The sequence below is a fragment of the Papilio polytes genome, unplaced genomic scaffold, assembly GCF_000836215.1.
Source record: "Papilio polytes unplaced genomic scaffold, Ppol_1.0 DF822733.1, whole genome shotgun sequence".
In the NCBI taxonomy this organism is placed as follows: Eukaryota; Metazoa; Arthropoda; class Insecta; order Lepidoptera; family Papilionidae; genus Papilio; species Papilio polytes.
In genome coordinates this window covers 2,506,035-2,531,041 of record NW_013526471.1, presented here as the reverse complement: position 1 = coordinate 2,531,041, position 25,007 = coordinate 2,506,035, and the positions used below count along the sequence as shown (strand labels likewise).

General features: G+C 33.7%; 3 protein-coding genes across 4 annotated transcripts in view; 1 reads left to right on the top strand and 2 right to left on the bottom strand.

Annotated features, from left to right (window-relative positions):
- Nucleotides 1–5,133, bottom strand: part of LOC106105811 (delta-1-pyrroline-5-carboxylate synthase) — an 18,928-nt gene extending 13,795 nt beyond the window's left edge. Inside the window, exon 1 of the mRNA XM_013286262.1 lies at nt 4,913–5,133. Within this exon, the coding sequence (XP_013141716.1) occupies nt 4,913–5,014 (102 nt within the window). The 5' untranslated portion in view covers nt 5,015–5,133. The remainder of the gene's footprint in view (nt 1–4,912) is intronic.
- Nucleotides 5,134–15,370: 10,237 nt separating this feature from the next.
- Nucleotides 15,371–18,562, top strand: LOC106105827. Of its 2 annotated transcripts, none has more exons than XM_013286289.1 (4): nt 15,371–15,600; nt 17,109–17,189; nt 17,542–17,892; nt 18,203–18,562. In XM_013286289.1, the coding sequence occupies exons 1-4, from the start codon at nt 15,512–15,514 to the stop codon at nt 18,351–18,353; spliced, it is 672 nt and encodes a 223-aa protein (XP_013141743.1). In that variant the 5' UTR covers nt 15,371–15,511; the 3' UTR covers nt 18,354–18,562. The 2 variants fall into 2 exon arrangements, with proteins under 2 accessions (XP_013141743.1, XP_013141742.1); XM_013286288.1 differs by having other exon boundaries at nt 18,200–18,562.
- Nucleotides 18,563–19,833: 1,271 nt separating this feature from the next.
- Nucleotides 19,834–25,007, bottom strand: part of LOC106105676 — a 9,814-nt gene continuing 4,640 nt past the window's right edge. Inside the window, exons 4-8 of the mRNA XM_013286100.1 lie at nt 24,190–24,362; nt 23,898–24,037; nt 22,735–23,319; nt 21,683–21,867; nt 19,834–20,889 (exon numbers count right to left, since the gene is read on the bottom strand). Coding sequence (XP_013141554.1) covers nt 20,343–20,889; nt 21,683–21,867; nt 22,735–23,319; nt 23,898–24,037; nt 24,190–24,362 — 1,630 coding nt within the window. The 3' untranslated portion in view covers nt 19,834–20,342. The remainder of the gene's footprint in view (nt 20,890–21,682; nt 21,868–22,734; nt 23,320–23,897; nt 24,038–24,189; nt 24,363–25,007) is intronic.

Below are 25,007 nucleotides of genomic sequence, written 5' to 3'. Positions count from 1 at the left end.
CCCATTGTTATCATATTTTTTTTTTAATATAATATATTCACTGCATGTAAATGATTATGATGACAATAAAGGGGATTTTATTTTATTTATTATTTATTTATTTAATTAAGGGTAGGCAACGCATATGCAAATGCGGATGTTTATGGGCAGCGGTTCCATTTCAGTGGATTCAGGTGGCCGCTTGCTCGTTTACCGCCTTATATTATAAAAAAAACTATAAAAGTCGTAAATCTTTAAAATAAAGAGTAAAATATAAAACCCAATTAAATTGAGTTGTATTTTATTGTTTGATTTATTCTAACTGTAAACCCAATGACAAACGTTCCAATTACGATCCTATTCTGTAATTAACGGCCTGGACATTATTTTGTTCAAGCCTTCGTTTAATTAAAGGGATAGAATAAAAGCTAGCTCCAAATAGGAAATCTAGTTCGCTTCAGGAAACTCAAATAGGTTTTTTCTATTTCTTTCGATGTGCAAATAACTGTAGAATGTTCTAGCAATCTAGCTTTATTATAGTACGTGCAAGAAAATTTTCTACACTCAACGACAAAAGCTAGTAGTACTATCTTCACTTTTTAAAGTCAAAATTTATCAGAAGGATGTAAGCTAAGGATACGAAATAAAGCATTTTAGTTTTTAAGTAAAAAATTGTCAGAAAACTGATATTTTTTATATTTCGTAGCTCTATATTACTATGGAAGAATATGCAATTTAAAAACCGTACTATCTGAGGCAGTCATCTTTCTGTAAATCAAGTATTATCTTTATATTTTTTTTTTAAATCATTATAAGGGCTGATATGTTTTTACACAACTGTGTCAACAGTGGAAACAAACCTTTATTTGTATCAAGCTACTTCTAGATTACTTTTCTACATAAAGTGAACAAACTAATGTTCATACCATCGTAAACACTTCCTACCAATCCCAGCCAATTACGAGTGTAAGTGTAAAATCGTTTTTCTAAAAACCAGGAAAAGCTTTCATATAATGGGTGAGATTTTTCTAAGACAAACTGATTATCTTTCCTTGCGGAGCTTTTTCTTTAGTTGGAAATTAAGCTTACATGTACAAAGCTAAGCGGTTTACCGGAAAATCCTCTCTTATTTCCGGTTACGTAAAACACTTACACAGTACTTAAGTCAAAAAGGTTTTGTTCAAGGATGAATTGTGTATTAAATCTTTTCTTTTTAAAGAAAAGAAAAGAACGAATAAATGATTGAGTAATAACGGTTATGTTTTAATTAATATGTTTTAAAAAAAATTTCTTCCAAGCTTGCAAGAATTTTTTTTTACTGTAATTTTTCATAAAATGAAAAGATCAAAAATGATAATAATAATAAGTATTCACATATCTATACTTCTATATTTATACTAATATTATAAAGAAAGATTTGTAATTTTGTATTTTTGTATGTATTTAAATTACTCAAAAACTACTGGGCCGATTTATTAAATTATTTCACCGATATCTGTGAGTAACATAGCTGCACTCTTTATTCTTTTTTAATTCCGCGCGGGCGGAGTCACGAGCAACAACTAGTATACATGGGGTTTCATGTCCGATCACCTTTAACGAAACATAATCTGACTTATCTTATTAAAAACTCAACCAAGAATATCTATTTGTACAGGCCATAGAAACCCACGGACAGATACCTTTCACAACCGACCATATCTATAGATTACTCGTATTTATCTGTTTTCATATAAATTGATTTCTTAATTATATTAGATGTGAAGTACTTTGTTTACATTTTATCAAGTACTAGCCGTTTCCGCGCGGCTTTACACACACGACATTAACTGTATTTTATTGCTTACATTGCGTAAAACTTTCAATTGCTAATGTCAAAAAATAAATAAAAAAAAATGGGACCCGCTTGCAAGCATTACCTTTCGGATAAAAAAAGAATTATCAAAATCGGTCCACTAGCGGCGGAGTTATGCCGTAAAACATATAAAAAAAAATAAAAAAGAATATATCAACGAATTGAGTACCTCCTTCTTTTGGGAAGTCGGTCAAAAAATTGTAATACTTCAATGACAACGAAGGCTCTAGACATTGGCTGAAAATTGTCCCTTTCGTATCGTTTTTTTCAATTTATCTAACTACCTCAAATGTTTAATAGCGTGAAAATATATAGCTTAAAGCGTGTCGTAAGTAATGTTAAAAAATATTTAAAAACATATGTGATATGTAATTGCTGGCATCCTACATAATAAAGTGTATTTACACTTTATTATATTAGTATATACAATAAATATATAAGTATAGATTAAATGTTAGTTCCACGTTAGTACAGATGGTCGTTATCTTGGTATATTGTAATAGCTTATCATTTGTATTGATACAAGCATAGACAGGACGCTATTAACAATGCGGATGTGTTTACAATTTATTTGCCTTGTACTGATAAATGTTATTGCGTGAACTTGGTACCGTTAAACACATTACATCTCTATATCTTCGAAGAAATACAGTCATTTATGACAGTACTAGCTTGCTCCCGCGACTCCGTTCGCGTGGTATTAAAAAACAAAAATACCCTATGTGTTCTTCCAGACTATCCTCTTCGTTTATGCAAAATTTTATCGAGATCCGTTCAGTCGTTTAGGGTACAAACTCTAACAAACATCTATCCATCCATCCAAACTTTTGCATTTATAATATTAGTAAGAAGTAAAATTAAAAATCTAATTAGAAAATACAATTTGTCGGATAGATTTTATAACTTCCTCATTACATATGTTTGAAATTTTCGACCATAACGTCATCGATGTAAGTGAAAAAGAAAGTTTAGTTTATTAAGCTTATTCTCGATACTAGACATTCTATAAAAAAATAAATTTATATTCAAATCGATTGCCTTACGTTGTATTCTGAAGTTTTAGTGTACAGTCGCGGAAATCTGCGGTGTCCCACTTCAGGAAAAAATTCCTCGTTCCTTGCAACGAGACAAACTCTGCCTTTACCCACAAATAACTAATAAGATAACTTATAAGGTCGAACACCGCCAGTTTCCCGGACTGTACATATGTGGGATTAGAGAGCACACATGAAACTAAACTATCGCACAAATGCTTAGTTTCGCTTTGATTTCTATGAGCGTACACTATTCGATTTTCAGTTGTGCAACTAAACATTTGAATTGATTGCAAAACAATCGACAATCGCAAATCAGTGATGCGATAGTTTAGTCAAATGCGCCCGCTCTTAAAAGACAGCCATTTAATACTAGTTATTGACCTTATGGAAACATCCACGAGTCGTGTTTACGTAAATTACTCTGAACGATAAGCAGATTACGTTTATTTGTTATTTATTAACCGTATCAATAGTTACTTGTGCATGTGGACAATGTATGATGTGTGTTTGCTTTAGGTTAGCCAATACTTAACCTAATTCTTAACTTAATGATTTGTGTTGTTCTTTTATCGGTGTGAAACTACATTTTATGTTCATTTTTTATTAGCTGTCACCCGTGACTACGTATGCGCGGAATTAAATAAAACAAAAGTTAATAGCCTATAAGTTCTTCCATACTAGCCTCTACATCTATACTAGATTTCATCGAATTCCGTTCAGCCGTTTAGATTACAAACTCTAACATCCATCCATCTAAACTTTCACATTTATAATATTAGTATGAATAGTATGATAGAAGTATGAAGTCTGTGTTCTGCCAGACTATGTTCTATATGTATGCCTTGCAGTATTCAACTTTAACATGTCTATTTAGCAAGTTAGTAATAAGTAAGAGTTCGTAATTTAACCGCTACATTTAAGAAGCATAATGAAAGTCTTAGCCACTGGAATAAAATATTTTCTGATATTTGTTAAATTGCCGAGAATAAATGGGACTGTAGACGAGGAGTTTTCATAGGTCATAAATTCACATTCTATTGAGACATACTCGAATATATCAGCTCAACAATGTGTGAATAATTGGTAACGCAATTAATTACTTGTTTTCCAATAATGTAGCGAATTTTCAATTTAAATGTATATGTGAAATAGCAGAATATGTAATACCAGACATGCTCTAAGATTTCTTTGAAGATGAACAAAGCAAACGACATGCATTTTATAGATAAAATAAATTGAATTTGCTGTCCTAGAGATCACTCCTATTGTATAAGAGTCTCGATATTGTTTGAATTCAAATTTCAACCGCAACAAAATCCAAGAAACGCAGCAATTGAATTTTCTTTAGAAATAATAGGAAATATGTATTTTTATTCTGTTATGGAAATGTACACATTATTTATGCATTATATTACTTGATTTACTTTCTTCTCTTTTTTTCACAAACCTTTTTTTAATTAAAAAATAAGTCGGGAGACATGTTTTTAAGCAATGAAAACTGATATCATATAACCTTCTGCTTTAGTAAGGTACAAAGTCCAAACGCGTACCTGACATAAATCTAAGTAATTAGATGACTGATAAAACTCCTTTCCAATTAATTCTAAACTCCTTAATTAACGGTCGTGATGCGTGAGGCTGAACCCGAACCCGTATTGATTAATTACAAGATAAGATATCAGATACGATTTGGCCGTCAAACGTAAATACTTGGAACAGATTTTATAAAAGATATTCTTTAATTCGTATTAACAAAATCTTTAAATGTATGGTTCATATTTTTGACATAATTTCAGACTGAAGATAAAAGCGATAAACTAACTTAACCTCATTATTTTTTACTAATTTAATATACTTAAAAAACTATTAAATTACTTAGGAATAACAAAGTTCATTTTATGATTTATAAAGGCTAAGAAATTATTCTGAAATGCAGTAAAATTCAAACCAACTACAAAAAATTAAATACTATTATAAATTATGTATTAATTGATGAAAAACGAACAAATTCGCAAACAATTTGGTAACAATTAATACTTACATCTCCAGTAACTTTAACGCTAAAGTTTCTTCGAAAATTTGCACGTGAAAGTTTTCTCCCGGCACTCGTTCTCAAACACAATAATAAGGAATTGTAACACATTTTTAATTGAACATTAAAAGAATAATAATAAAACTATTAAACAAAGGTTATTGTATAGTGCAGTTGACACATGTTTATAAATTGATGTGGAATCAGCCACTGCGATAGTACATAATATTACATCGACTCTTATGTTTTAATATGTTATGAATTGAAATATATGACGTAGATAAAACGTTTATCACTCTATACTTCAATCCATATTGGTATTAAATTCATATTGAAGGTTAGAGTAATTTAAAAAATAAAAATGTTGACATGTTACAAAGTAAAACCTCATAACATGTAACGTTTGCAGGTACCTTAAGGTGTAACAATAACATTTTTTTTAACAGAAAGGGGTAAACAGGCAGAAAGAACACCGAGGTAATCATCTACGCCAGTGATTCTCAACCTTTTTTTTGTTGCGACATATATTTAACGATTTAAAAATTCGGCGGCACACAAAGAAAAAGAAAAAAATTATTTACTTACTATCACACACTGCATAAATAGTTTATGACAAAAATACGCAATTTTGGCAACACACTTTTGAAATTTGGCGGCACGCAAAAGTGCCGCGGCACAGTGGTTGAGAATCACTGATCTACGCCCATGGACATCCGCAATACAAGAGGACCTAAGATGCGTTGCCGGTCTTTGAAAAAGTAATATGCTCGTTTCGTATTTTACGGAATTAAACAAATTATTTACTATTCGTGTATTATTCGTGGGATCTTCATTCCAAAAACAGATAACATATTGTCATCCCACTTATTGTGTCACTCGTGTTATTAAAATATCTCTGTAAGTTTCTGCAGTGGAAACGTACTTTCAAACTTCCGTTCCATGTTCGTGATCCAATTTTTCCCCGTAGACAATGAACCGCTTCGGAATTTCCTCATTTACATGCTACCTCACAAAAATGAGTCGAATTTCGAGGCGAATTTGCGGCTGACATTCAATAAGACCGCGCAATACTCAGTTACGAAGTTGCTTTAGTTCACCTACCACTTATTACACCTGTAACTTTGAGACTAGAAATATTACTCTGAACGGAAGAGTTAAGTGCATTTAAAAAGGTAAACACATATACCACACATTAAACTAAAAGTCATCTATTTCAATCAGACGTTAACACAGTTATCGAATACACCTTCTTTGCAATTAATCAATAACAAAACTACATGCAACCATCTTTTAATAGAAAACTATTATAAATCAAAAAGAAAATAATCTATCCGTATATTTATTTCTGTTATCTATCCGTATATTTTTTTCACTCTATAAGTCCTGTAATTGAAACAAGAATAGAACCAAGGGCGGAACCAGTTTTTGCGCCAGGGGGTGGGTCACATAGTCGTCAAGGGGGTCATGACCCCATGACCGCTGTTGAAAAGAACATATAAGGTTAAGAAGAGTATAAGATTTTCACCCGTAGATGTAGTGGAAAGTGTGAAAGTTAGTGAAACGTTCTAGCAATGAATTACAATCTTATTGCCATTACCCAATCAACAATGAACTCTAAAGATAAAGAGTTCGTAAGCAATAGACACGTTTGTTTTTACATTACTGAATAGTCATATCTATGTAGGTCATTAAAATAACTTCCGCGTTATTTACACGGTCGATTGGAAGATAAACAACTTCAAAGCTATACACAAATCGTCTTAGATGTCCTTTTGAAAATAACAAAGTAAAGCATATTAATGGGTAATACGTTCATTATTGTAAATTACGCAATTAAATCTACACAAACAATAAATTTGGAGATTTCGTTTGTTATATCAAAAGAAAAATTCCTGATTTAGACAAAATGATGTATTTGCATTGCTGATAACGAAAATGGCATTTAAAAATATTTTAATCTGTGTGTGTCCGCAAGCCGCATTTTTTTTTATATAACATAAGGCGGCAAACGAGCAAGCGGCCACCTGAAACCGCCAAAAAGGCGAAGCGACCGCTGCCCATAAACATCCGCAATTGCAGATGCGTTGCCTACCCTCATACGACGGAGGAGGTGATGCACATAGAGAGGATATTTCCCCTTCCTATGCATCTCCTCCACCGTTAAATCCACTTCGTCTTCCCAACCTCTTCTTGTAAGAAAAGGGTGGTAAAGAGAAAGGGACTTAAATTAGGCCTCCGGTACCACACTCATCAGACGAAACACGGAATTGCTTCCATTTCACGCCTGTCTTCTGTGTGGTCGTGGTATTTCACCGGGCGTGCCGGCCCATTCGTGCTAAGATGTTAAAGCGGGCACTACCACTGTCAAATAAAAAAAATTGTTCCAGGTAATCTCCGAAACGGCTTGACCGATTTTTACACGAACTTTTACTGAAGGGTAGCTAACATAGACGGTTATATAGGCTACTTTTCATCTTAATACTGCGTGGACGAAGTCGCGGGCAACAGCTAGTTCTTAATAAAATTGTGTTATTTAATAACAAAATATTTTTATGACAATATCCTAATAAAAATATTTTAAGTATATGATAAAAACGAAAATAAAACTACGTTTAACGCACAAAGTTCGCAGGTTTATCATTAAAACAATATAAACAAAAAGCATTAAATGTACATCAAATTGATAGTGTTTTGCAAACGAAATTTACAAGCAACGGATGTGTTTAATTACGTGAGTAAATCATAAGTTTGAAAACAATTATGATTTACATTATCGAAGATCATTAGCGCGCCATTTTACCCCGAATTTCGGCCGTTTGCTTTTGTTCATTGTGATTTACCTCTTGCTAAAACTAGACCGAGTTCCAAACATCCAATAACTTATGATTTCATAGTTAGATTTTTATATTCCACGTTTCGTCTGTTGAGTATGGTGCCGGAGGCCCAATTTTGGTCCCTTTTCCTTCCCTTTTTCTTATAGGAAAGAGATGGGAAGCGAACGTGGATTTGACGATGGAGGAAACGCATAGGACGGGGAATGGCCAGTTTATGTGCGTATCCTCCTGCGTCAATTGAGGGTAGGCGACGCAACCACTGTTGCGAGTGTCTATGGGCAACGGTCGCTTCGCCATTTCGGCGGATTCAGGTGGCTGCTTGCTTGTTTGCCACGTTATGATATAAAAAATGTATTTTATGTATATGTAAATATTACATTGTTTAGATATTCTTGTATAAATATGAATTTATAGGTATAGTTAGTAGTAGTTCTATAATTTTAACATTAGACTAAAAAGTGACAATATTAGTAAATACAAATATCATAACAATAAAATACAATCTGGTTGGATTTTCCTACACAACGTCGCGGTCCTCGCGGGACCGATGTCGGGATATTCCCGAACTTTTAACATGTTTCACGAAAATAAAAGATGAAAAACATAGATCTATAAAAGTCTTCGTCTTTATTTCAGAGGTGGCATCATTATTAGACAATTGTTTTATTACTATCAAAGGATTGAATTCCTTATTCGATATTCAAATTAAAATGAACACGGTATAAAAAATATCTCACCCAGGTGTAGAGAAAGAAAAGTTATGAAATAATTGAAACAAAAACAATTTATTATCATTTTTAAATTCCGGAACTAACTGATAGACCCATATTTATTACGATTTGTACCTTTCATTCTCTGCTCTGTTATCTCTAAACTTCGGTGGTCTGCAATATAGTACATCGATCATTTATAACTCCATGTATAGGTAAGATTAAGAAAAATGTTTATTACGAACAAGAGTATACTAACTGTACCATTGTTGGCTGCATAACCTTTTCTTTAAGAAAGAAGAAAGGAGGTTGTGTTTATAAATCCAAGTGCTAAATATTGGACAAATGTTACTCTTACAGTTTTATGTTTTATTCTCTAGTTAATGAATTTTTATTTCCTCTGTAATGTATTGTACGTTCGACATAATTTAATCCTAAAAGATACATTCTGGTAGCGGTAATGGTAGGTACATCGCTTGGCTATTTGTTCCGAAATCCTGTATTATAAGAAGTTATACTAGGTGGCTACACAATTCTACGCATTCCTCTATAACTTTTTATATCATAAGGTGGCAAACAAGCGATCTCCTGACTACATTAAAATGGCGAAGCGAGCCTGTCTACTTGTAATCGACGAAGAAGAAGATGGACATGAAAGAATGAAAAAGGGACTATAACTAGGCCTCTAGCACACTGGTCAAACTAAACACGGAATTGCTCCCAATATACGCCTGTTTTCTGTGTGGTCGTGGCACCGGGCGAGTCGGCCCTACAACGCGAAGGTGTTAAAGCGGGATCTAGCACTATTAATTTATACATAGTACAACCATTAGGTTGGCATGGAGATGCCATAATTGGCAACCTGAACCTTCGACACTGCTGCTCTTAATAAGGAACGTGTCCTTTTATTATACCACTGGCGCAGAATTTTAAGCCAAGATATACGTCTTCTTACTAGATTCCTTTTGCCCTGTATAATCAACTGTAATCTATACTATTATAATAAAGCGTAAACACACACTTCTTTGTTGCCTAAGATGTCAGCAATTGCAGCATATTTTTGAATAATAATTCTTTTAATAAAAAGCCCTACACTTATGTCACGCTTTAGGCTATATATTTTTACGCTATTAAACTTAGTTGGTAAATAAATTGGATAAAAATCCTAATGTGAGAAAGAGACCATAAGTTGCTGCCAACATCAAGGAAGCAAGATTGCCATGAATTGTCATCATGTCATGTCATTTTGACATTTGCAATTGATAAATTGACAAATGTAACCGATAAAATGAAGTTTTTACAATTACCTGCGGAAAAGCCGTATGGGAACAGCTAGTAATTTATATTTTTAACCTCTCATTATATGTCCAAGGTACTCTAACTTTCTCTTTTTTATTGTTTTTAATATTTCATGTTCTATCCCCAGTCGTTGCAACACTACTTCATTGCGAACTTTGCGATGTACATGTTACATAGTACATGAACCACAGATATTATATTATTACAAATGCAGCTTATTCAGTATTTTGTATAAAGTCCGTATAACGTTATCTACTTAATAGCTCTTATCTGAAATACTCGTTTAAATAAATGATACAACAGAGAGCAAGCGAAACGGAATGCATTACAACTATATAAATAATTGCAAATCAATATTCATGTTTGATGAATATTTAGTTTGATAACTGACATGAATATTCAATCAAGAACTTGTATTTGTAAACAAGAATGACGTAGAAACTATTACAAAGAAAAATGTGTAATAGTAAATATTTTTTAATATAAGGTCATAAAGAAGCAAGTGGCCATCGAAATCCGCACAAATAGAGAAGCAACCGCTGCCCATAGACATCCGTATTTGCAGATGTGCTGCCTACCTATAATTAACAGAGGAGGGGACGCACAGAAAGTTATTTCAATGCGTCCCGTCTCTCGCTAAACACACTTGGATAGATGGAAAGGGAAGGAAAGAGATGACATTTATTATTTACATCTTGAACTAGATTAGAGCGTTGAAATTTTATTAAAAATAATTGTTAAGTGTTATAAAAAGGTTTTTTTTCTATGGACTACAGTTTGTTCCTTTATCAATGGATTGTAGTGTAGATAAATATTAACTAAACGTAAACACTAGCATATTCCCTTAAATCAATTTCAATTTGTTTTTTACTAACCGTATTAATTACGGTACCATTCATTTATCAAAAAAAATCCTCTTTCACTGGGTCGCAAATTTCCAGTAATGCAGTTGGAACAAATTTATGGCGTCTAATAAGCACTCAGTTGGTAATTTATTACAAGTCGGATACAATTTCTCCTTTCGTTTCGCTTCGATGCAACACTTGCCGTTGAAATTAAATTTGCATTTGTAATGTTCCATACGTGAACCGCGACTCCACACTCGACTTGAGAATACTAATGTTTTCTTGTGATTAGATTTGCACTTTAAATTGCTTTGCAATAATATTCCTTATCGACTTATAGATGCCAAAAATAACTAGAAGGTCCTTATACTGCACAGCGGATATATTATCACAAACTCAGTAATATTAATGTCAGGAATAGAGTAGTATTTTCTGATGAAACTGACCCTTTATGTACAAATAAATTTGCCTAATTCCTCATTTATACTTAAGTGATAAGTTTTAGAATGCAAGTAAAGGTTTAATTTTTAAAATAAAATATCAATTGATTTTAGAACAATGTAATAGTAGTTAAGGGGAGGCTGAAAACCACTGCAACCTTCAGTAATAAGTTGGAGGCCGCATCAGCTCAGAATTCCCCTTTTGACCAAGAACTGTTTTTTTATTTCATTACTATGTTTTGAAATTTTTTTTGGTTAATAAATATTATTTACTTTGTTGTTTGTTTTATTTATTTTTTTAGTTAACAACCTATAGACATTTTACTAAGATACATATTGTATTTTGAGGATGATATTTAGTAGATACTTAAAAACTAAAATAAAAAAGATATTACGTGAATTAAAATAAAGCTACTCTCCTAAACATAGCGCTATACTCCAGCTTTGATTTAATCTTTCCCCGAAAACATTGCAACCGCATTTTTCTCTGCACGGCTTACATGGAATTAGCATTTTCAGTGGAAACCGTATTCAAATGCAAAGTTCGCGGAGCCGATTCAAAACCGAAATTGAATCGTATTGAAGTCGTGAGGTTTTTGAATGCAGCTTTAGACTTCAGTATTTGTTTAAAAGTAAATTTGGGATTCAATACTTGAACTTTAATATTTTTTTACAACTTCATTTATGTATTACTAGCTTTCGTCCACGACTCCATGCGCGCGGATTTAAAAATAAACAAATGCAAGTAGCCTATGTGTTCCTCCAGACTATCCTCTACATCTATACCAAATTTCATCGAAATCCGTTAAGCCGTTTAGACTACAAACAAACATCCATCTAAACTTTCGCATTTATAATTTTAGTAAGATATAATTCATTTTTAATAATAATTCTACCACTCCTATAGTCGTTAAACGAGCAGTAAGGGTAACAGTCCAGCTACTCAAGAACTGTAGTGTCCGTCAACTAAAGCACCAGTTATGACATTTTGATATTCAAGAGCTACAAATTTAATTATATTTGACTCTAGTACCAACGTCTAACATACCCAAATCAAAGAAATAAAAAACGACACTTATGTACTCTTGCAAAACATTTTTAACAGGAAAATTCGGGCCGCCAGTTACTCTTAAAGCGATTTCAAACAGCACACAGACTGAAAACTGGAATAACGTTTATTTTCTGGCAAAGGGAATTAGTTCCTCGTCCCCGATAGAGTTGTGGCTTGTTTATTTTAGTCCACAAACAAGAATACGATATGTTTTAATAGACACTAGTCTATTGCTATGTAGGACGTTCAAATTTTAGTTTATAAAGGAAACGACAAAGAACAAAGGTATAGAAATGAATAAGTCATTACAGTTAAATTATTTTTACTAAAGTGATGTTAGGTATTGTGTAGAAAGAACGGTATGTATCAAGGATTTCTAACATGAATGTTTAGAGACATGCCGATGCGCATAAGCCTAGGAAATAATTGTATTACTTACTAGTTGATACGTTAAAAGGAAGTGGAAAAATCTTACTGGTATTTTAAATGAGAAAGTTTAGATGGATGGATGGATGTTGGTTAGAGTTTGTAGTCTAAGTTTCTGAAAGCATTAAACTGATATAGAATCCTCTACTGCTAGGTCTGGAAGAACGCAAAGGTTACTTGCTTTTGTTTTTTTTTTTATTCCATGTGGACTAAATCGCGGGCGCAAGCTAGTGGATAATAACAATACAAACCCTACGGTATTGACCAAAACTATAACGACATTAATAAATTAGAAAAAATAGATTATAATAAAAAATGTTTCTTAAAACTGTTCTTAAAATTCTTAAAACTGAAAAAATAGATAGTAACTATTTCTTAATTTTTTATTTTTATAACAATGGAAGTCTTACTTAAAAATTTCTCGCATCAAAACAGTGTTAATACTTGACAATTCTACGTTTATTGAATCCCGGTTAAAATATCGGTAGAAGCTTTCAACGAAACGTGTTGAACTCCTTATCTTCGAAGACTTAACCGTTACTTTCAGCAAATCCTTTTTGTTATTAAGTTATTAACTGCAGTGAACTCTTATCTTTTTACGTCACAGAATTTAGTCTTTTAATCCCTTAGTCTTCTATTTTTCTTGATAGATTTTTAATCGTTTAGTAAAAGCATTGTACACTGTAAAACGGAATATTTATTGTGTGCCTTGACTTGATCCTGCACATTCCATTTCAGTCTATCTCTGGCTACAGTTTCCCAATTTACTATCTCAAGTCACTCCGCATCTCGATTTATGCCTTCTATCTCCAAGAGCATAGACTTCCCTAAACGTCAAAGCTCACCATAACATTCTTTGTAAACTATATTTAAAACCAATACTTGAACTTCTACATAAAAAGAAAAAACTACACCACCTACAGTAGCAGTGTAGACACTAGTATTCTCATTTGAATACATAACCTTAAAATAAGATTACTTCAAAGAACTGAGTTTGCATGTAAACAGCACATAGCATGATATCCACTCACTTTCACTGCCAATAAATGCAAACGGCATAATAGAGAAAGCAAAGCTTATTGCAAGCGAATTACAAAGTTGTACAGTAATTTAAAAATAACTCGTTTACGTGATTAAAAACGTTGGTATCCAGACAGTATGTTTGGCCCTCTATACGTGTTTTGTTGCCTTTTATTTTAAATATTTAAATTTTATTCATACAGTAACTAAATCCACGGTTAAACGTGTAGTTTGTACCGATTACTTGCAGAATCGTTGGAAATTCTGCATAAGGGTGACTACTGGACTGAATTTGAACAAGACTCACAACTACTCTAAAATTAGAAGATCCATACACGGTTGTATTGATACTTTTAGTTGATGGCACAATTTTATAACATCCCAAATATGATGCAGTTAAAAGCAATACTTCGAAGGATAATCTTCACCTTCATTCTCTCTACCTTATCTTACTTCCGTAGTGTTAGCACACCGGGTTTTCGTCCTCCAAATAACTCTATCATGTGTCATTTGAGTCATCCCTACCTTCTTGATTATGTCACCTTTCACGCAATCCATTCATCTCTTTCTAGGTCTAACTTTACCGATGAACCACACTGATAACTAACGTCCTTCTTCTTACATGTGATTCAGACAGTCTTCACATTATATACCAGTGTTTTTATAAATTAGGGATATTTCTTAAGCCTGTTACATCAAACGTGACGTGGTAAGCCATGCCTTGTTTCTAAAGCAACCTTAATAAAACATCGAAGAGTTCGTAACTTAATTAATGTAACATGAACAAAGTTTGGCGCAACCGGTCTGACCTCTTGTATCGACAGTTTAATGCTATTACATTAGAGGTTTCTGAATGTTAACGGCGTCATTCGTAACATATTCACTAATGAAACGTTTTATTGGTAGTCATTTTCCAAAAGCGAGAAAAATACTATATTATGCAATATTTATTTAAACATTTCAAGCCTAAATATCAACTTTCAATTCAAGTCGTTGTTAACAATCTTTAATAATATATAAAAAATGCCCCTACTGCGGTTCAAAGATTGTACAAATAAAGATCCATTTATCTGAACGTATCAGCAATTTGTATCGTAACCTGGGGAGAAGTGATTTTGCCTTGTCCATTGTTGGTACAAATTGCCAGTTAGAAGTCAGTTCAAAGCTTCGCCGGACGTTCGTAAAGAAAGGTGAAAACACCGGGATTTTCTTCTTAAGAACGATTCACTTCGCCACCTAAATCTTTTGTGTCCCGATAAAACTGATGCTTTTATATTCGTTACATTTGCCTTATTTGAGACTTCTTAACTATGTTCCTTAGATTAGTTTCATGGTATTGAAATATTTTATGTTTATGTTATTACTACTTGATTTTAGTAGAAAATTATATAGCCTATATTCAGCAGTGGACAACCTTAATCTGACAGTCATGATGATTTCAATATCGCATTATTGAGAATTTCCTTGATTTAAAAAGTAATCAGTTATTTCAATAAGTCTGCATTAAAAGTTCATTCTAAGCGTCTCACGACCCGAATCTTTCCTTTCCGACATCCTTACATTTAAAATTTGACTGATTCTGTCATTTCGTTCGAATCACTTAGCAACTGAAAGCTTTTGCACAGATTGCAACATTAATTTTCATCGAAAAGTTCAAAGAGCGTGAATTTTTAATATCGCAAAAAGAAATATCTAAGATAATCTTCCACTGTTTAAATTCAATAGCAACTTGCGTTGAAATCCTTTCTATCCCTGACGTCTTTTTATTCTCCCAGATGTCGAAAAGTTACATTCAATCGGCTGACTACACCAACATATTTATTCTATGGAAAATGTCGATCACAGAAGCCTTGTCAGATTACAAACTGACAGATAAAATGATCAACAATCTGGATTAATCACCATCATAACTAGTTAGTAAACAACCGTAGGGTATGGGACATAACACCAAAACATCCAATTCTTTATTCGGAACACGTTGCAATGGCAACGAATGTTTTATTATCTGAATGCCAAAAGACATGTCACTGTCGATTAAGCCCCAGCAAGCCAGCACCCTCAAGCTTTTGTGGGTAAGTACATATACAATTAACATATATAGTTTGTAAGCTCTAAAACGTGCGCTCACTTTTGTCTAAACGTGCTTTTCTTATGAGCTTATATGGAGGTGCCCACACTACTCAATTTTTAGTTGTGCAACTAAACAGTTGAATTGGCTGGGAATTGCACAACGGTTGAGCGATAGTTTAGTCAAATGTATGCCCGCTTTAAATATACGATTGAAGTGTCCAATTTAAACATTGCATATGTTTTAAATTTGTTTATAATGAGGGTTATAATTACACTTATAGAGAAATATTGCACGTAGCATCTATCTTCAGTAGTCAAAATTAAAGTCAAACTTAATATAATATAGTTTAAATCAGATAAAGGTTGTTTAGTGACGTCTAAAAAATATCAAGGCCACTTTAAAATGTTAAATACTAGACACATCTTTTGCGTCCTTATAGCAATTTCCTTTTAGTACAAAACTATAGTGGTGTCTTTAACATTATTACAACCGAGATCCTCCATAAAACTACATTATAAAATTCATACTCTGCAGACAGTATTATAACCTCAAAGTGGTCATATTTAAATATAACTTTAGAGTTTAAACTGCCAGTAATGGCTGAGATTATGTCCCACTCTATTATACACTAGTCAACTTAATTACTGAACCGGTTACTGCGGGAAACGACAATTACACATTCATAATAATTGGACTAAAACTTTACAATACTTACGACAATCTTTAGTGGAATTTAATGGTGTACTTCACTTTAATTTTATCATACCAACCTCATTATGGCACTCGTTTTACTAAAACTTCTTTACTTTTAATGTTCTTCTAAAGTTTGAAATCTAAAAGAACTAAAATGAAAACATTCAACGTTTTCCAGTACCGAAAAGCAAAACATAAGTCATCCCTTTTGCTACTTTATTTTAATTAAAAATATATGTTCTTGTGCAAGTTTTTCGACGGATGAAATTTGTTGCATGTAGAATCAGCGAAATGGTGTTAACTAGAGCAAGCTACATCCGCCCGTGTAATTTCGTAACTTCAGAAATTATATTTTTACTAGCTTTCGCATGCGACTACGTCCGCGCGGAATAAAAAAAAACAAAAGCAAGTAGCCTATGTGTTCTTCCAGACTATCCTCTACATCTATGCCAAATTTTATCGACATCCCTTCAGCCGTTTAGGATACAAAGTCTAACAAACATCCATCCATCCCTCTAAACTTTCGCATTTATAATATTAGTAAGCTTATCTGTTTACCTATGCTTATTTATAAAAAAATTGTACATTCAACCTTTTTACTTTGGCAGTGGCTCTACATGTCCTTGTTAAGGGATGTGTTTTAAAAAAACAACTTCGGAAGTTATGTTGACATTAAACGCCAATAATTATAATGGCCTCCAAAGATGTGAATTAAAACATCAAAGTGTTGTCACAAATTTGCTGTAGTTTTGAGAGATTATTACAAGTTCAACCGAAAAGATTCATTAAAAATGTAACGCAAAAAATATTTTGCAGTAGCGGTTCAAGATCCTCGTCGCCGACGCCCGAAAGGGCGGTCTCCCTTCCCAACCTAGACAAATCTATACCAATATTAAAGTAAGTTATAATGATATTTCTGTTTATTCTGTAGCTTGTACAATGGTCTGTCTTCGGCGGTTACCAAACCGTTATGAATTAAAGTCCTTCGAGAATTGATAGTGTTATCTTAAAAGGCCTGAAACGCATCTATAGTTCCTCTAATATTGAGGGTGTCTATGGTCGTCGATCACCTCGGTGTTCGTTTATCCCCACCTCTTATAAAAAAAGGTTTAATAGTATTTACAAAATCAAATCGCAATTTACCGAATTTGTATTCACTAATAATTACATTTCGAAAATATAAACTAGTGTGAAATCAACTCAAAAGTATTTTTCGCGCTTTCTCTAAATAATTAATTGTATCTTTCAGACCTGAAATAGTAATAGAGGAACGAAGATGGTGCCCATACCCTATGATCATTCGACATTACATAGAAAAACCAAAGTCATCAGAAAAGTTTATGGCATTAAAAAAATGGTATAAATGTAATCAGGAAAAAAGAAAAAAGAAAGCCGAACAGAAAAAGGATATGCAAAGAGTACTCGCAGAAAAAGAGCGGATAGAAAGAGAGCGTTGCTTAAAAGAATTACGAAGATTGCATTCCCATCATCAATCTCTCTGCTGCAGATCACAATCATTGCCAACCTTCAGCAAATCATCCAAACCAGCAAAATCATGCAAAATAAGTTATAAAACTCGCGCAACCACTGCAAAGGACAAGTGAGTCATTTCAAATGTAACAATTGTTTATTTAAGAACATTTTTTCTCCTAAAATCAAAATGGCGGTGTGACATTTCCGTGGAAATCCGCTATCTCTGTCTCCCCTTTGATTTACGAGCATAAGTCTATGATTTTCTCCCAAATTGACTTGGTAACGCAAGTGTAATTCTACCTAAATGAACTAACTATATCAATCTATAAAAAACTATATTTCAAATACAACGGAATTACGAAACATAGTTTTTCAGTGCCACTTTTAAGGCAAAGGCAAAAACATGGCCAAGATTATATTCTTGTTTATTTCAGCAGGTGCAAAATCAAAAAACTGAAGAAAAGAAGAAAAGATGAATGTAGAAGAAGATCTTCCCCGTTCGGCTGCATCAAGTTCTGTTGCAATGTTATTTGTTGCTGCACTCTACTGACTATAGTAGCTTTGGCCATTATCGTATTTGTACTTTAACACGGTCAATGCGAACTGCTCTATCGACACAATCTTAGTCGCATTGAACGTGTTAAAAATATACAACTTGAATACAAAACTTTAAATTCAAACGTTAACCAATACTGTGATTTTACTTGTTAAGTTTAAACAAGATTTATAAACAAAACATATCCAAATTTACCTCTGTAAGTTAAGGATTGATATTTAAATACATGTTTACCACTGAATTGTTTCTTTTTGGGAGAGGAGTCGGATTATTTCCAACAGTCACACCGCTCTGTCCCCACGTGGGAACATATGAGAATAAGTTTCATCCGTCCCACCTTTTGCGACGAAGGGACGGTTGGAACTAATTTCATAACGGTTCCATCTGTCACCTTATTAGTGTTAGTGGGACTAAAAGGGTCGGATGACACGTTTTATTCTCATGTGGGGACAGAGCGGCGTGACGGTTGGGAATAATCTGAGGAGTCATTATTCTTTACTAAAAATATTTAAGTTAAGCATATTTTACTGCCTATTGTTAAACGATTACCACCACTATTGAAAATTACAATATCTATTGTGGCTTTGAAGTGCTCGAATACGCTCCGAGAGGTATGACCCAAGCTTAGATTATTCTTGACAATATTTTTTTGGGTTTTTTAAATAAATTTACCACAGTTTATTACCTCCTTGGTAAACGATCTATGCGTTTTTAAGTAAATTCGGTAAATTTCGACGTGATCACCGCAGACCTAGGCACGTCATGACTTCCAAGACGATGCAATAACAATCCCTCAGGTTAGGATTAAACATATACGCAAACAGACAACACGCCGTAGTCGCTGTCGACTACGGCAATCATTCCCGCGATACGGCCTTATAGCAGGCAGGTTTTCTCCTATCAATGATAGAAGCGTTGCTGGAGTTTCTTCCGCCACTTCTTCTCCCAGCGCTAACGCTTTCCGAAGTGGTAGTAATGTTAGACGTATTAATATTAATCAGATAGCAGCAACCGATCAAGTCGAGATTCGACCCTCTGGGCGCCCTTGAATCGGAATGCTAAACGCGTATTGAGTGACAGCCCAAGCCGAGGTCCCCTCTCGGGGGCCCTGGTGCCTACTCACTCCATGGAGCGTCCACCGAAGCGATCTAAGAGCTCGGTGGCCTCCCTATCCGGTAACAATCACGAAGTAACGGCTCGTGCCGAGGCTCCTGAGGGAGCCCTTGAGCTTAGTTACTCATAAACGAGGTTTAAGCTAAGCGCCATCTGCGCTCGGTCACCTCAAGCCCGGTGAATCTGTAAATCTTCAAGGCAAACAGTTGCCATTCAGTCACAAAAAAAATCGTATTCGTTTGGATAGGGAACAAAATAAAAGTAAAATTCACAGTAATCATGTAATTTTGTATTAATAATATCCAAATAGGTACTTATACCAATTCTAAATAATGTTACTTTATAAAAGTAATGCACAACCATGTTATCAGTTGGAGAATTACTACATACATATAGAAATATTAATCAACAATCTTTACTTATATACAATTATATTATAATTACACTCAAGTTAAATTTGTAGACCTGCATATGAATTATTTAATAACACTTGAAAGAATACGATCTGGTAGCAACAAAAAAAAATTAAAAAACCAGTTGTAAAATTTCTCAAAGCTTAGAGATGTTTTAATTGGTATATAGTATAAATCAAGCATTTTTTAGTATGGTAATACTTTGGTTATAATATTATTAAAGGGCAAATCAATACTTTTAGGGCTATGGCCCTTTTCAGTGGACTGTTACGCATTCGGTTTATATTATTTTCAATTCTCATTCGTATGTCTTCGTAGTCACTAACTACAATAAATCAGACAAACATTTTAGTATATTTTTTAATACACTAATCCTAAATATACAATAATATTAAAGTTACAAAACTAACATAAACAACATAACAAATTAGGAAAAAAAACTAATCAATAAAAGGCAACACTAGAATGTTTAATACACGAGTATTTCTGGTAACACTAAAGATCAGTTTCACGCAATTCGAAAGGTTGATCTGGAAGATTCGGTTTTTCGATAATAACTTTTTTTATTCCCGTACCCGTTTCTCCATCAGCACATCTCTTTCTATTCGGACTGTGTAAATTATTTATCTCTTTTAATGGCGACCGTCGATTCGATTCCAGCACTAAACTACTAATCGATGTTGTCAAATCGGTCGGCATGTTTCCATCGAGACAGTACATTAACGATTCGGTAATCGAATCGTTCGATTCCGATTTTAATATCGATAAATCGATCGGCGTCGCTGTTAGCACCGATCTGCTGAGTAAATACTCTCTGAATGGTTCCGATAACGATTTCGATTTCTCGATATATCCCATTTCGTGGGTTTTGATATTTGGAAGTAATCCATCATCACATAGGGTTGTATTTAAATCGGTTATGTTCCTCCTTTCATGGCTGACTACAAATCTGGTATTTTCAGACCGGAGTGGACTGACTTCGATAGAACCTGATCTACCATCGAATGGTATATTTCTCGATGATGTAGTAGAATGACCCGACCTGAAACCGATAATCGATTTAAACTTACTACCGACTAGTTACCATGAAAACGTTAAACATCCCTACAGAAAGTTACATTTCTTTTAGTATACTCGGTTAACGAAGAAAATATGGGCGTCGCCAGCTAATGATCTAGAGAGAGCAGTTACTAAAAGGAGAGGGGAAAAAAACTTTTTACTCTAAAGAGAATGCTTATCAACATGCAGTCCAGTCTTTTAATGTAGAACTAGCAAGTCTTTTAGGTTATCTATGTGGAATCTCTAAAGATTTGTAGGGACATTAGTATTTTGAATTAATTTACATATTTATTTCACAATTAGTTTTCGCCCGCGACTCCATCCGCGTGAAATTAAAAAAAACAAAAGTGAGCAGCCTTTGTGTTCTTCCAGAGAATCCTCTACATCTATACCAAATTTCATCGAAATCCGTTCATCTGTTTAGGCTACAAACTTTAATAAACATCCATACATCTATCTAAACTTTGCCATTTATATCATATTCATATTATAAATGCGAAAGTTTAGATGGATGGATGGAAGTTTGTTAGAGTTTGTAGCCTAAGCCGCTGAACAGATTTCGATGGAATTTGGTACATATGTAGAGGATAGTCTGGAAGAACACATAGGCTACTCTAGTAATTTTTAATTCCACGCGGATTGAGTCGCGGGCGAAAGCTACTATTAGTATAAGTATGATTTTCACTCTAAAATTCTGTCGACGTCTCATTAAAGAAAAGATAAGAAAAGGTTACATTTAGTTATAAACCAGTATAACATGAGCTCTGTTGTCATACCTGTCGCAAGAAATAGAGGATCTTGATATATCGTCGTCTGAAGACACGAAGTCGCTGTCGTTGGGCGAGCCGGCCTGGTACGCCAGCTGCAGCTTCTCCTTCTCCTTCTCCGGTTCAGGCAGACAATCTCTTTGCTCACATGTTATTATTAAAGGCTTCCTTGAGCGTGGTGTCATTATTGATTCCTGTATTACATTATTGGTAAAATTAATTAAATTGTCTTCATTTGACTATTATTTGGGATGTTACCTTAAGTGTTTTTCTAGACAAAAATTATTTTATACACAAATAGTCAATTTTAATTGGAAAATCGATTTTAGTAAATTAAATATGTAAATTACTCATATTGATGAGTTAAGACTGTGTAGTCAAAACTTTAACTTAACAGTTCCAGAATTACTTTACATCATCCACTTGCCCTTATCCCTTATGGAGGGTCAGCACAGTATGTGCTGCATTTCCGTACATCTCTATCGGCCGTCATATCTGAATTCACTCCTTTCTTAAGCATATCCTCTTTCACACAATCCATCCATACTTTCTTTGGTCTTCCTCTTCCTTTGTAGCCATCCACATTCAATCTCAACACTTTCTGGTTTATGTCCCCATCATTTCGTCGTTCATCATTCCAGAATTACTTTACACTGACTTAAAATTTTGCTTACAAGCACAATTTTAACTGAACAGTATGATTATCTAGTTAAAACAACTGAACATTATCACTTTAGTTAAATCTTACTAATATTATAAATGCGAAAGTTTAGATGGATGGATGTTTGTTAGAGTTTGTAGCCTAAACGGCTGAACGGATCTGGATGAAATTTGGCATACATGTAGATTAAAGTCTGGAAGAACACATAGGCCACTAACTTTTGTTTTTTCTACTTCTACGCGAACGGAGTCGCGGGAGAAAGCTAGTGGTTAAATAAAAATTTTAGAAATACATTTTTAGATGCAGTGGTTACTTTTTTAATTTTTTTAAAAGCTATGTTCCATTGATATTTAAAAAATATATTAAAATCAAGGAAAATCCACACATGCAAAAGACAAACCTGCATTGCTTTAGACAATTTTTGTGTTGATTTTGTTATCGGAGACATTGAAGCTCTTCTGAAGTTGACATACGGAGTACTGCATTCCTCGAGCACTTCCTCATTCAACCCCGGAGTGCTCGTTAAATAATGCATTTTAAACTCTATCTCTTCATCAGAAAGTTTAGATTTCTTTGGCGTTACATCAATCTCATTCTCCATAGATTCATTCTCCGAAGTATCCAAACATGACACACAAGTCGGCGTACCACGAATTGTACCACGTTTCTGGTATTTCTTATTTAGATTCTGCGAACCGGATATCACTTTAGATCTGAACAATCGTGTACCACGTTTTTTGGTATTTTTCGGTGTATCATTCTGGTCGATTATACTCAAATTCGGTTCGGATACGAATTTCGGACTCAATTTTTTCGATTGATTTAAAGCACCTTCGGATAAAGTGCTCTCATTGCTTTGGTCGGACTCGTAATCTAAGGATTCAGTGCTAGCTATTTTATTTGCTAAATTCTTTAAAATTATATTTTTATGGGTAACATCGACTTTACTATCGTCCGTAAATTTTAACTTTCCCTTGCAGGACTTCTGTAAATAACGCATGCGATTAGCACATGACAAGAAAGATAATTAAAAGGAAGGAAATCAGGACATTACAATGCGAAGCTACATTTTTTCAAAATTACTTCTAAAACTTCTAATACTTTTAAATGGCAAAATTGCGTTAAACATTGCATAAACTTGTATTAAAAAAAACTATCGAATAATTTTTTTTTTGAACTATGCTGTCAATAATCATATTAAAAAGGACTTTTCTTTAAGTATTTTTTTAAATTTCTACTTTATAAATAAGTTATCTATACTCATATTAAAAGGACGAAAGATGTCTTTTTGTATGTATTGAAATAACTCAAAAACTACAAGTGCGATTTGAAAAATTCTTTCACCGTTAGAAAGGTAATTTATCTGTGAGTAACATAGACTTTGTTTTTTTAATTGTTCGCGTGCGTAGTCGCGAGGAAAAGCTAGTTTATAATAAAATAATAGCATCGCAATGTAAAGTACCATAGACATGAAATATGCATTATTAGTTAGAACATACACAAGCGCAGTTTAGGGTGAATTTTGCGTGAACACACAGTTCTCTTGTAATCAAATGTACGAACCTCATCGACCGTATTGACGGAGGAGCCCTTTTTTGGAGTTTTGTTGAGCAAGCCCTTGTTGAAAATATGCCGTTTGATTGAATCACCGAAACTTCTAGAACCCGCCACTTTACCCGTCCGTTGAATTTGTATTGGTGTTCCTAAAACAATGGTAGTATTAGTAAAAAGATATTAAAGAATCATGTGGGTAGAAGTGTTCAATAGTTTACTGAGTCATTATAGGTGTTCGCTTTGAATGTACCAAAATAAGGACAAGTTCACACTGTGTACAATGTTAATTTAAATAACTCACCGTATCCATTCTGTCTATTAAAATGTTTGACAAGTCGTCTCTTGTGCGCGGAGTCGGGCAGCGCCTGTATGTGCGCGTATAACTGCGCCAGCGCCGTGTCTGTGGGGTTGCGGGCGTTCTCCATACGCGTACGGCCTCTGTCCACGAACGTGTATACCGTACTCGCTGCCGTCCTACAACACATTATCTATCTATACTATTATAATAAAGCGTAAACACACACTACTTTGTTGCCTAAGATGTCAGCAGTTACAGCATGTTTTTGAATAGTTCTGTTTTTAATAAAAAGCCCTACACTTGCATCACGCTTTAGGCTATATATTTTCAAGCCATTAAACTTAGACATAAAACATTTAATTTTGGATAAAAACCCTAATGTGGGAAAGAGACCAACATTAAGGAAGCAAGACTGTGAAGGTTGTTATCATGTCATATCATTTTGACATTTGCAATCGATAATTTGACAAATGTAACAATAAAATAAAATTTTCATAATTTCATGCGGATAAAGCCGCACGGGAACAGCTAGTACTAATATAAAGAGGAAATATTTTTTGTACGTATTCGATTCACGTAAAAACTTCTATAACTTATAGACCTATTTCAAAAATTCTTTCCTCATTAAAGAGCTGTGTTATCGAGTAACATAGGCTATATAGATGTTTATAAATGCAGTATGTTCATTCGCCTTTTAATTTAGTATGATTGTTTTTGACCGACTTCCCAAAAGAAGGAGGTATTCAATTCGTCGGTATATATATTTTTTTTTTTTTTTTTTTTTTTTTTTTTTTTTTTTTTTTTTTTTTTTTTTTTTTTTT

Bases quoted from the DNA above. Each gene is read 5' to 3' on its own strand.
- LOC106105827 (XM_013286288.1), top strand. From the start codon at position 15,512: ATGGCAACGAATGTTTTATTATCTGAATGCCAAAAGACATGTCACTGT. The intron at 15,601-17,108 runs GTAAGTACATAT...AATATTTTGCAG, and splicing joins GCACCCTCAAGCTTTTGTGG to TAGCGGTTCAAGATCCTCGT. The intron at 17,190-17,541 runs GTAAGTTATAAT...TGTATCTTTCAG, and splicing joins AAATCTATACCAATATTAAA to ACCTGAAATAGTAATAGAGG.